This window comes from Mesitornis unicolor, unplaced genomic scaffold (genome assembly GCF_000695765.1).
Source record: "Mesitornis unicolor isolate BGI_N332 unplaced genomic scaffold, ASM69576v1 scaffold17314, whole genome shotgun sequence".
NCBI lineage: Eukaryota > Metazoa > Chordata > Aves > Mesitornithiformes > Mesitornithidae > Mesitornis > Mesitornis unicolor.
Window position 1 is genome coordinate 23,110 of NW_010178265.1, and position 11,767 is coordinate 34,876.

At 45.1% G+C, this 11,767-nt stretch overlaps 1 protein-coding gene across 1 annotated transcript in view; it reads right to left on the bottom strand.

Moving 5' to 3' along the window:
* Positions 1-11,767, bottom strand: part of ALDH1A2 (aldehyde dehydrogenase 1 family, member A2) — a 32,639-nt gene that overhangs the window by 18,575 nt on the left and 2,297 nt on the right. Inside the window, exons 2-5 of the mRNA XM_010182394.1 lie at positions 10,293-10,397; positions 4,533-4,673; positions 2,142-2,271; positions 801-862 (exon numbers count right to left, since the gene is read on the bottom strand). Coding sequence (XP_010180696.1) covers positions 801-862; positions 2,142-2,271; positions 4,533-4,607 — 267 coding nt within the window. The 5' untranslated portion in view covers positions 4,608-4,673; positions 10,293-10,397. The remainder of the gene's footprint in view (positions 1-800; positions 863-2,141; positions 2,272-4,532; positions 4,674-10,292; positions 10,398-11,767) is intronic.

The following is an 11,767-nucleotide window of genomic DNA, read 5'->3' on the forward strand; positions in this document are numbered from 1 at the left end:
GAATTTCCCCAGGTATCTTTGGGAACTGGTCCAGACCTGGTATTCCCAGGGTCTAGCAAATCCAATACTCCATGTGCATTTCTTTCAGTCTCTCCTATAATCCTATCCCAAAATCTTCCATGGACTCTGATTGATCCAAGTATCCAAACACAGAATCTTGGCACAGCAACATCTGCCTCATGGCCTGTAGGATACCACACTCAAAGTATTTTACAACCAGACAGGAACAAACTGTGTCTCCTATGTAGCTGTAAAGTCTTCCTGGCTGTCTTTTTAAACAGAGCAAGCAACACACACTAAAACTGGAGGTATTCCAAGAACTAGCCACACTGTCCCCTCAGCAGAGAATGAGACCTCAAGGAAAATAAAGCTCTATTCAGTAAGATTTAATCACAGAAAGCTCAGAGAACAGCCAGGTGTTATTAATAATGGATATTATTTAAAACTCTAAACTATGCATCAGCACTAGGCAGCAAAAATTTAGCACACGTAATGACAAGATGGTTGTCCCAGCAGTGCAAGAGTCAGCTCTGACTGGTCTCTGGTGACCGGTGTCAGCCTTAGAGAGGAACAGAGCATCTGATTAGGGGACCCACCCTTCCACTGCAGAGGACTCAGTGTTGCCAAGAGCAATTGGCATGGGGGTAAAACAAGAAAAAACATCAGGCAACTGCGATGGGAGTTCCCTGCAGGACAGCTGTACTTAACTAGGAAGCAAATGGCTGCAGTATAAGATGGGGAGTGCAGATGCACTTCTTCCAGTTCTAAGGGACATGCAGGGCACCATTGCTGCTACTTACTGGAGTTATGGCTCCACAGACACCCATCGGTTCATGTCTGGTGAAACACACAAAATTTTCATCTGCAAGACAAAAGGACAGAGGAAGACAAAGCAGTCAAAATCCTTGCTTGTACAGGAAGTGTAACATGACTGCACACTAACAGGTTGGGGACAGAACTAAAACTGTATGACACAAAGAACCCTGTATCTCTTCAGTTTAACTCATGCCTCTGGGACATCCCAGGCGGATGAAGATCTGTTTAAGAATGTCTTGTGTCAGCTCAAAAGCCAAACACTGCTCATGGTCACAGTGGAGCCTTTTAAAACCAGGGGTTCAATTCCTTCTGCAAACTCCCTGTGTTGAGGCTAAGGGCAGGATAACTCCCTACCACACTGAAGAGCAAGCACAAATTTAATTCAGATTGTGTCTCACCAAAAGAAGCAAAGCACTTGTTTCCTGAGGGGGAGAGTTTTTAAACCCATTTTGTACAGGAATCATATTCAATGTAACAGGAATTGCTCTTCTAGTAAGAAATCATAAAAAGGTAAAACTCTAGGAGTAAAGTAATACCATTAATCTTAAAATACTACTAATACTCTTTCAAAGAGAAAGCAGGAAGGACATTTTCCTTACAGATTAATTCTTGACAAAAACCTGGTTTCATAGGGAAGAGCACCATATTGCTCATCATGCCACTTGGACATCCATTTCTCTTAACCTGTTCTCCCCAAAACTGTATTTGAACTTCTATAGCTGAGCCAAAGTGTTGTCTCTGTCCCTGCACAACAGTGCGGTGCGACTGCTCTGGCTCTGCAGCCTAGGAAACATTTTGAAAAACCTTTTGCAAGTCTCAGAAAACTTGACAGGGTCCCACTGGCTCAAACATTCTCTTTAATAAAAGTTAAGAAAAAGCACTATACGATCTCTCTGAACATCTGTGAGCCAGCACTGCCAGGGATGTGGGAATGCCCATGAGGTGGAAGGCACTGGTGGTTTCCACATCAACCCTTTGTCACGTCCATGTGGCATCTAGGACAGCATAAGCTCTGCTGCCTTCATACAATTCTCCCTAGAAACCTCTGTCCTTACACACTCTGGCATTTTGATCCATTTCAGTGATACCTAACGAAAAAATTAAAAAAGCAACAGAAGAGTCCATCCATTATTTTCCACAGATCTATCCAGGCATTCACATTGTTCTCCCATTAGTTTAAATCTTGAAACACATCTACTTTAAATGCATCTTGAGACAGAAAGGAAATGCAAGGCTGTTTTTGCAGGTTTTCAGAAGCCTGCCTTTCCTTGCATCTCCCTTTCTGATCCCATCCCAGCTCTGAAACTGGGTCTGAAGGAACTTACCCACTGGGATAGTTCTGCCCTGAATTTTATCAGCCCATCCAGCGTAATATCGGAGTGTTTTTATACAACCTTCCAGGTCAATGAAATAAGCTTGCAGAAAAGGTTTTCCCGTGTCCATTGTCTCCAGAGTCTGAAAAAAACAAATTCCACGCACTGTCAGACAAGCCAATGTTTTTATCTTTAAAAAAGCTTTTAGAGAAACTCCTGCTCAATTTTGTTTTGCCTTGTGCTGCAGACATGGAGTTTCCTTCCCTCCCCTTATATTTAAGGAACCAGTTTGTTAATACAAATAAGGTAGAAGGGAGACTACACTCAGTAACGCTGATGCATGCACAAGTTGCTTTGTTCAGTGACTGCTGTGAAAGCACATCTTCCAGAAGCCCGCAGACAGTGGCTGTGGTCTCAGGCACCGGTCAGAAATTATGTGAGTGTCATGATTTCCCAATAACTGACCCTCTGATGGAGGGATTCTGTTCTGGATTCAATATATTGTCACTGAAATCAGTCAGACTCACTTTCCTTTTATTTGGAAATCCATTTTTCCTACTTCATCGCCCTAAAACCAACCTCTGTAAAGCCTCTTTTGACCACAGGATGATAGAAAACACATTTTTTACTGAGTTCTTAGGGCTGAGATCTGTGCTGAGACTAAGGCAAGGGAGAAGTTGCTTCACTAAAGCTGCACTGATGCTGGGCAGCTCCAAATGAAGTCCAGGCTCAGCCTGTGTCCTTCTCACTGCTCTGGACATGAGCTCAGGGAATGCTTTGTTCTGTACTCAGGTCATTACATGGGATATTGATGCAAATGGCCAGCACATCCATAAAGGAAGTACTATCCCTTGGTAGATTGAAACATCTTTGTTTACATATGAAGTCATACCCTGTCATCTTCCACAGACATCAGGGTCCAAACAGCACTCAAACAGACATTCCCCTTGGAATGACTAGGATTGTTATCCGCTCTGAATGTCTGCAAAAATGACTGATTTTTATAAGTCATTACTTAGCATGCAGCCAAGGCAGCTATGGCTGGCTTTCTGCAGTGAAAATAACAATGCCAAACAAGCCCTCCCAGATCAGAAGGGCAGCAGAAAGCTTGAAATTAATGTCTTGGTTTATAGAAAAAGGAGGTTCCTCTGAAGTCACATCAAAAAGTGAGCAGAAACTGAACACACTGTATTCACACACACACACACACACACACACACACACACACACACACACACACACACACACACACACACACACACACACACACACACACACACACACACAGCTGAAACTGGAGGCTGTCACGTGCTTAAGAGACACCGTGTTGGGGAAAAAGACCCAGCTCAAAACAGTCACGCAAGTACAGGCTCCTGAGCACAGCCCATGTATGTTAAATCCTACTGATCTCAGTGGGACATCAGCTCAGGAACTTACATATTTAACAGCACTAAATGTCTTAAATGCCATTCACCTGAAGAAAAGCAGAGCCAAAGGGCAGCATTGAACTGGTGAGTGCTGAGGTACAAGGCCTTAGGAATGGACTGACAGCAGCTCTAAGCCAAGAGATGCTAGGATCTGTGGGCATGATCTGGAAAGATGTCCAAGGCCCGTAAATTCTAAAGGTTTCTACCAACTGCAGCACATTTTAGTGTGGGTCCTGCTCCCCTTGTTCTGCACCAGAAGGATTACTTCAGGACAGGATGGGGAGTCATTATCAATAATTCTTCAGTGCAGAAGGCCAAGTTAACACAGCTTCATGGCTATAAAGAGATTTTCCTGAGCCAGTACATTTAGTAGGGAAGGAAACAGTTCCCACTTACACACATTTTAAACTTTGGATGATATCCAGCCAGAGAAAGATTCTCTTTCCAGACCCCCATTTTAGGGGAAGCAATTTGCAAAGAAGTCAAACTGCCCTTGCATTTTTGTAGTAAAGAAGGACCACGCCAGTTGCAGTGCTTTGGGGTTATTTTGTTTGGTTTTTGCTGTTGTTGTTTGGGGTTTGTTTGTTGGTTATTTTGGGGGTTTTGTTTGCTATTTTAAAGATAAGAGCCGGGAGACGGCAATGGACATTGACGACTGTTAAACTAAAAATGTTTATGGCTTTGAAAATTTAAGTGTTAATATCTGTAATCACTTCAGTAACTAGCTGAAGTTTTGGAGAAGTCATTTGTAAAAAAAAATTACAGCCTTCTTCTAAGATCCCTAAAATCATCCTGCAGAAAGAGGAAGATAAGCCATGACTCCTGCATGGACTCTTCTGCCCTTCACAAAGGGAGAGGTAAACAAAAAAACCCAAACACATTAGGTAGGTATGGATGCAGCAAAATCCAAGGGATGGAGCTGAGCTATCAGCCAACCATTGCTGGTTCATCGCTGCTCACCTATCACAATACTTACTGCCAGGATGACTCTGTCTCGCTCAAGAAGATCAGCCAGCTTGTGCAGGAGTCGTCCTCTGCTTAGGGCATCCATCTGTCTCCACGGAGAGCCCCTCTGGAACGCTGCCTTCGCTGCTTCCACCGCGTTATCCACATCAGGCTAGAGCAGCCACGTACACAAGAAAACCTTAGGTTACAAGGAAGGAGCTGGACAACGGCACAGAAACTCCATCAGGCTGCTTCCTAGATGATGCTGTGGTGGCTAAAACCAGGTTGTCGGACAAAACCACTTCCATTTAACTCCTGCATTTGGAACCAAGCCTGCAATAAGTTTTGGGTTTGGCTAGGGCCGATAAACAACCTTGGGGTCAGAGTACCAATGTGGTCTTTCGAGGGTAATTTTATGCAACTGGTTTGTTTATAAAATAATCCAGAACCATGTTCCTGCCAGTACAGGATGTAAGAAACACTGGGGGAGGATGGAGAAACAAGATCCCAATTCTGTTCCCATTACAGCTTCCCTAAGCGTGACAGGCCATTGGCCTGCATGAATCATCCCCCTCTGAAGAAGTGTGGGACGGAAAGTCCCCCATGAGAGAGATCACCGTTTTACTCAGGGCAACAGTCACAGCTCAGATCCCTCCATTCAGTCCCACTGCAACCCACACCAGTAACAGTTAACACACTAAAAAAGCTCCCTTGGATCCTAGATCACACTTCCAGAACATTTCTACCAGACGGGAAGGGTTTTGTTGACAAAGGCATTTCACCTTCACAGACTTGGTGCCACTCTCCCTTTGTCTCCCATCTGCTTTACCACACTCTGGACCAAACCTAACTCTGCTTACCCAAGTTACTACTCAGGTGGGCAATGAAGTCCCTCTCCTCCCACACTACTACCCCTAGAGAAGCTTCATGCATTTGCTCTGGCCACAGTGTGCCCTGGACTCCTCCCTTCTCCCCATATACATTGATTTAAAAACTGAAGCCAAGGGTAACCTCCTGACCCAATGAAGTCAATGGGAACACAGCCATCAATATCCATGAGGCCAAGACTGTACCCCAAGCATACATAAAGCACACTTCACCCTGGCTTTGGACTGAATTCTGCTCTATGTAATGTCTGGCACAGCTCATGCCTCACTTTAGCTGATGGAGAACTTGCACCTCACCGCAATATGTGGCTCAAGGGGGTCAGAAAGAAGGGAGGGTTTCAGGCCTTGATCATTCCTCATAGCACTTCACCAGTTACTCTCATTTATGTCTTATGTCAAGTCTTGTCTTGATACAATTAAGAAGTAAGTCTCTGCACTGATCCAACAAGGTCATGGGGAAATGTGTGGTGCTCAATCAAGAAAAATGTTATGGGGAGACATGTTGCCTTCTTACAGCAGAAGTTCATGGAGAAAACAGCAAGCCATCACCTGCTGAAATGGCACCTTATACTAAATTTGGCTCCTTTTCTTCACAGGAAGATTAGACAGCTTTAAAACAGTCTGACCTATACTGCCAGGAAAAGAACCCCACCATTTTGGAAGGACACTGATGGGGAAATCCCTGGAAGAAGCTTGTGCTGTTAGAAGGGGTTAAAAATGGCTCTGGTCAAGCAAGAGCGCTGGCAAGGCAGAGGTAGAGAGCAGCCAAGGTGCGCAGGCAGGCGTGTCCTGCCTGGGGCCATCACCTACAGGCAGAACGGGCCTGCAGAACGGCTCGCTTCAGTTGAGTTGATCTGGATTCAAACTGGCACATCACAAAAGCCAGAAGGCACCATCAGCTGCTGCACGTTTACGTAGTCCCCATCCTGCCTGCTGGAATGAAGACTCAAGCTGAAAGAAGGCAATGTGACAGAGCAGACAAAGAAACACAAGAAGCGTGTCAGGTTTAAACAAGTCTTCCCTTAGCAGCAATTAATTAGCTTCTGTGACCAGGCAGGGAGCACCAACGTGCAGAGCATTGGGTCTGCAGTGGCACACACCACAACACAGCATGCCATTGGTACCAGGAGACTTCCCACCACCCTGGCACTCACAGAAACAGGGATGAGATGGCTGTGCAGGCAGAGGACTGCAGTGCACGTCCAGCTCTTCTCCATCCTCTAAACATGGGAGCACTTGAGCCCTGCTGCAGCTCCTGCAAATTCTAGTTGTCTTCATTCTTGTCTGTTTTCTTGGACATGCAGGGTACACATAGCGGCTTGGAGAGTACAGTCACTGTCACACAAGGAAAGAGGCTTTCCCAAAACACCCTCAGGGGTAGCACCACCAAGTGAGATCTTGTGTGCCTGCACAGTCTCAATAGGCCTGAGAGACCAGCAAAAACAAGGAAATTCTTCAGGAAGGCTGAAATGCCATTCTTAATCCATCCTGTTATGACTAGGCATTAGGGGAGTCTGAATGGCATGTTCATTGCAGGCGTGTTGCAATAGGTAGGCACAATGCGTGACAAAGAGACTCGTAACTGTCAAGGTGCCAGGGACACAGCATGGTACAGAAAACCACAAGGAGGAGGAGCTCTGTGCATCCTGGTGCTCAGTTCTGAGCTATACAGATTTATCGAGTATTACATAAAAAGCTCTGCTAAGAGAATATTAAGATTGCAAAGTCAAGCATTGCAGCGTTGAGAAATGCCTGCAAACCTTCATACCCACCCTGGATGTTTGCACTATGATACAACCCCGTTACACAACCACATACCATATTCCCCTGAACAAACTCACACTGTTCTTTGTTCTACGCTACCTCCTCCACCTTCCTCCTCAACATCAAGTCCTGCTCATAGCTGCTCCATTTCTACCCTGCCCCTTTTTTTCTCTCTCCTGCCTCAGCAGCAGGCTGCAGGGCACAGTGGAGACCATCACCACAGTGGAGACCAGCACCACACTGGCTCTGTGAGTAGAGAGAACAGCTGAAAAAAGCCTTGCTCTGCTTCAGACACGACGTGCACAACACTGCTTCAGTTTGGCCAGTAAGGAGACGTCCATGCCACGGATGGAGCACACCCAGTGGAGACTGTCTTTCTTGACTTCATTTATTAATTTCCTTGAAAAGCCTCCACTGCACACTTCTTTGGAAAGGCAAGAGCACGCCAGTTTCTCAATTAGAAGAGGTTCAGAACAGACCTGCTCCCCTGCAAACCATCCATGCATTGCATTGAACTTTTGAACTAAATATCAAAACAGCCACAAACAGCATCCTAACAGCCCAAAGTGTCCAAAACCCCCAACTGAGGGCATTGCAAGTCTGTTGCAGGGAATAATATTCCTGCAGTCTCTTACCTCAGCAATCTGAGGGGGTAGGATAACTGTGAACAAAACCCTCTTACAACCCATCAAAGATCCACATGGGAGAGTGAACTACTTAGAAATGATCAGGACAGATGTCCCACGGCATCAAGCCTGCTCGACAGTCACAGTTGTAGACCTGCTGAGCTGGGTGCCCCTTTGAGAAAGGCACACCTCTCCCTCTGCCTTCGCTGGATGTTAGCAAGCTACCAGAAGAAAAAAAGCCCGTCTTCAAGTGTTCTTAGCAGCACCAGATAAATGGCAATGGCACAAGTACTTCTGCCCTCATGTGGTAACACCAAGACAGGGTGGAAGTTCTGGGACTGCACTATTCACTGGGGGCAGAAGTCTAATGAAGAAAGTTATTCCTCCCCTGTTATCAACCTAGCAAACATTTGTACGCTAAGCCATTATTTAGGAGGCTAAAAGCCTCCAAGCATCCAGTGGAAGCCTTTTCCATTTTATTTTCAGTGCTTTTTTTTCCACACAAGACTTCCCTTTATCCCCCAACTCTCCCATCAAGGACAATTCTGTCTTAAATTCTGTAACTAAAGAACAAACAACAAAACCTTTGCTCCTAGCCTCATAAAGCATTGGCCAAGTTTCAGCACCAGACTAAATTGTCATCGCCGAGCTATCAGCTGCCAAATTCCCACCCCTCATGTGCAGGCTAAGCAAAACACACTCTGCACGGGTAGGGAGGGGCAGGTTTGTGTTCAGGGTTGGGGAAGCACAGTCCTGCTCCCAGGCTGCTGTGAAGGCAGAGCCAGCCCTGGCACAGCACAGCTGAAGCCAGAGCCAGTACCAGGAACAGCCACCCCTGGGGTGGTACTGACCAGCACAACCAAGTACTACCAGTAGCCAGACAGCCAGTTTGGGATGCTTCTTACCCATGACTCTGCCTTCTGACTAATCCAGATCCATGTCTAACTCCACTCAGTTCCTCACAAAAACCTACATAGAGCAAAAATTATATATATATTTTAAAAGTATGAAGTAAAAGGGTGGAAGAAGAAGCTTTCAGCACCCCAGGTGCAGCTACCTTACATTAATGTCTGCAATTATTCTAGGTACCAAGGAGTCAGCCACCTGTGCCGAGTAACCACGGGCAGAGGGCTCCACTGACTGGCCCCAAGGAAAGGGCTCTCCTGCAAACTGGAAGCTAAAAGCTATCCTTGAATTCAGACAGGGACAAGTCTCAAGGAGGCAAGCTGCAAAACTGGCCTTTTAGTGCCTCATAACAATTTTCTTTAACCAAGTCATTAAGAAGCAGGCTTGAAATACTCATGTAATGCTCTGTAACCGCTTGAGGAGACACTTAGCTCAGGGAACAATAGCAATGTCATGGTTTCTGCCTGGCAAAATACAGTTGCATCAGAGTTAGCTTCAACTCCACTGTTTACATGCCACTGCAGTTAAGCACAGTTGTGTCCTACCAAATTAGTACAGAGGAATTACAAATAATATTTTGATTCTGCCTCATTCTGCAATTGCCCCGTGAACACACAGATTCCTCATGGCAACAGGTCTCATGAGAAGCTGCTTTAGTGCCATCCAGAAAGAATGCTTACCTTATACACTATTTGCGTGCAGGCTGGAGCTTTGTATTGCCATGCAAGTTTGCTCCCACCTTCAGAAGGGTCAGGTTCTACACAGTGTAATACCAGAAAACACACTGCCCCTGCTCAACTCCTACTAGGAAAGGATCCCCAAGGCAGTTACCTGGCTGGAAACCAGACACTGAGCCTCACAAGTGTTGGGCAAGCTTAGATACCAAGAAAAAGATACCCCAGTTGATGTAGAAATGCCCACCCTGCCCATCATTTACTGTCCACAGCAATGAGCTGCCAAAGCCCTGGTACAGCAGAGCAGTTGTGAATCACCTTCCCATGACATACTGGAAAAAGCCAGCTCTTGGGCCAGCTCTTTCCCGTAGACCAGGCCAGTTGGCCCATACGTGATGAGCTGTTTTGGACAAAAAGTGTCACATTTGATTGGTAACAGTCTGAGGTGAGGAACAAACCCAAGCAGTTATGTCCCAGGCTACTCTACAGCACACCAGGGCCAGGGACTACCCAAGTTCTTGAGAAATACCAATTTGGTTTCAACTGAGAGTTGACACATCTGTGCAGGAGTCCAGAACCCATGATACCGGTTGGAAAAGCAGCACCACATCTCTAACAAAGTAGGCAGTGTTTGCATGTCTGAGCTTAAATTCTCCCAAGCGCTCAGGTTCTTTGTTTATTGTGGTTTAAAAAGGGCAAGTTTCAGTTCAGTATCTCCAGCAGGCTGCCATGCAGCTTGTGTATAAACAACTCCCAACACGGGGCCCAAGTTCTGTCAGACATGTATATACACCATCATTGCTCTTTCCTCAGACTGGCTGTTTCCTTCCAGTATAACACAAGAAAGATGCTGAAACTAATTTCTCTGATAGTTTTCAGCAGGCAGTTCCTTCCCTACAAAAGATAGTTTCCAAGGGACATCCTTAACACTTACCTTGTCTCCTTCCTCAATGTCACAAATTTTCTCCAGCGTTGAAGGGTTGTAGGTGGGGAACTTCTTTCCACTTGTAGACTCATGCCATTCATTGTTAATAAATATCTGAAGAGAGAGCAAGAGGAGCGGGATGGGGAAGAGAAAGGAAAAAGTAAAAAAACAACTGATGCAGACAATGCAAAAAACCACAAGTACTACTCAAAGGTCCTGAGGCTCTTCAATTTCCATTGACAGCAGAGTCAAGCCTGTTTCGGTCTCTCTCCCTGGGAGACTGTTTGTGATACAGACAGCATTTATTCAAACTAGAACCTGAGCCAGGGAACAGAGGGAAAAGACTTCATGCACCCAGTTAGTTTTGAACAAGAGGAAGACAGAGGATAGGGCCCACACAGTAAAACACCATAATTTGGCAATGAGAAACAGACAGTTTTTGAAATACATCTCCATGGGAACAGCAAGCAGACACCAAGAGAAACTTGTATGGTTCAGGCAAAAGGAGCCCCTTGTTACGCGCTACAAATGAAATGTCAGCGTACAATATCACTTGGTTGTTTGTATCCTGCCCTGGGCTACTTCCATGAATTACCCCCCCAAGCAGTGACCAGAGGAGGGTAAGTACTGGCTCAGTTCTACCCCACCATGCCTTGTCACAGGCTGGATCAAGCCTCCCACGTCACTTGGAGTCGTCTGTGACAAGATTTAAGTGTTTCAAAATATTGCATATCCAGAGCAAGAACAAACAGTCCCAGTGTTGCGTAACTGAAAATGCATTAAATACGAGAGTGTTGTTGCTCACTGTAAACAGAACATGAATACCTATATACAATTAATTGATTCAACATGCATCTTATCCACACTGTGATCTAACTTGGCAGTGTTATATTTTATAAATATACTTGAAGTAAGATTAGATGAAGTAATCTTTATTAGTAGCCTGCTAGTGGCTGTAAGCTAGTACTTTTACTTGGAAGTCATCCACATTTGCAATCTTGTTTATGAGTCTCCACACACCACCAGGAGATTAATGTTGCATCCCTTATATTTGGAATTCCCACTGCTTTGGGTCATAGTTTTCTTTCCTTGAGCAGCTTTTTTCCTGAAAGGAGTTTCTCCTGACTATTTCTGCAAAAAGCATCAGAGATGGAACTGGCGTAGAAGCTGCACTTTTGGACCCACCTGTTTCAGACAGGCTGAGAAAAAGAAAACTTGGCCAAAAAAGTTGCCAAGTGAAGTCACAAGAAAAGATACAGTGTCAGAAATATCAACTCACTTGATGCCAAACTACCTCTACTATCCAAGTGCTGCATTTTAATATTTACACATTTTAACTTACACAATTAACTTTACATATTTTAAATGACTTTTCCTTTGTTTGAAGAAAGTCACATTATAAATGTGGGTGACAGGAACTGTAAAATTACAGCATCAGGTATATGCTCACAAACTGGGGAAGGATACCGGTTTTTTCCTCGGCA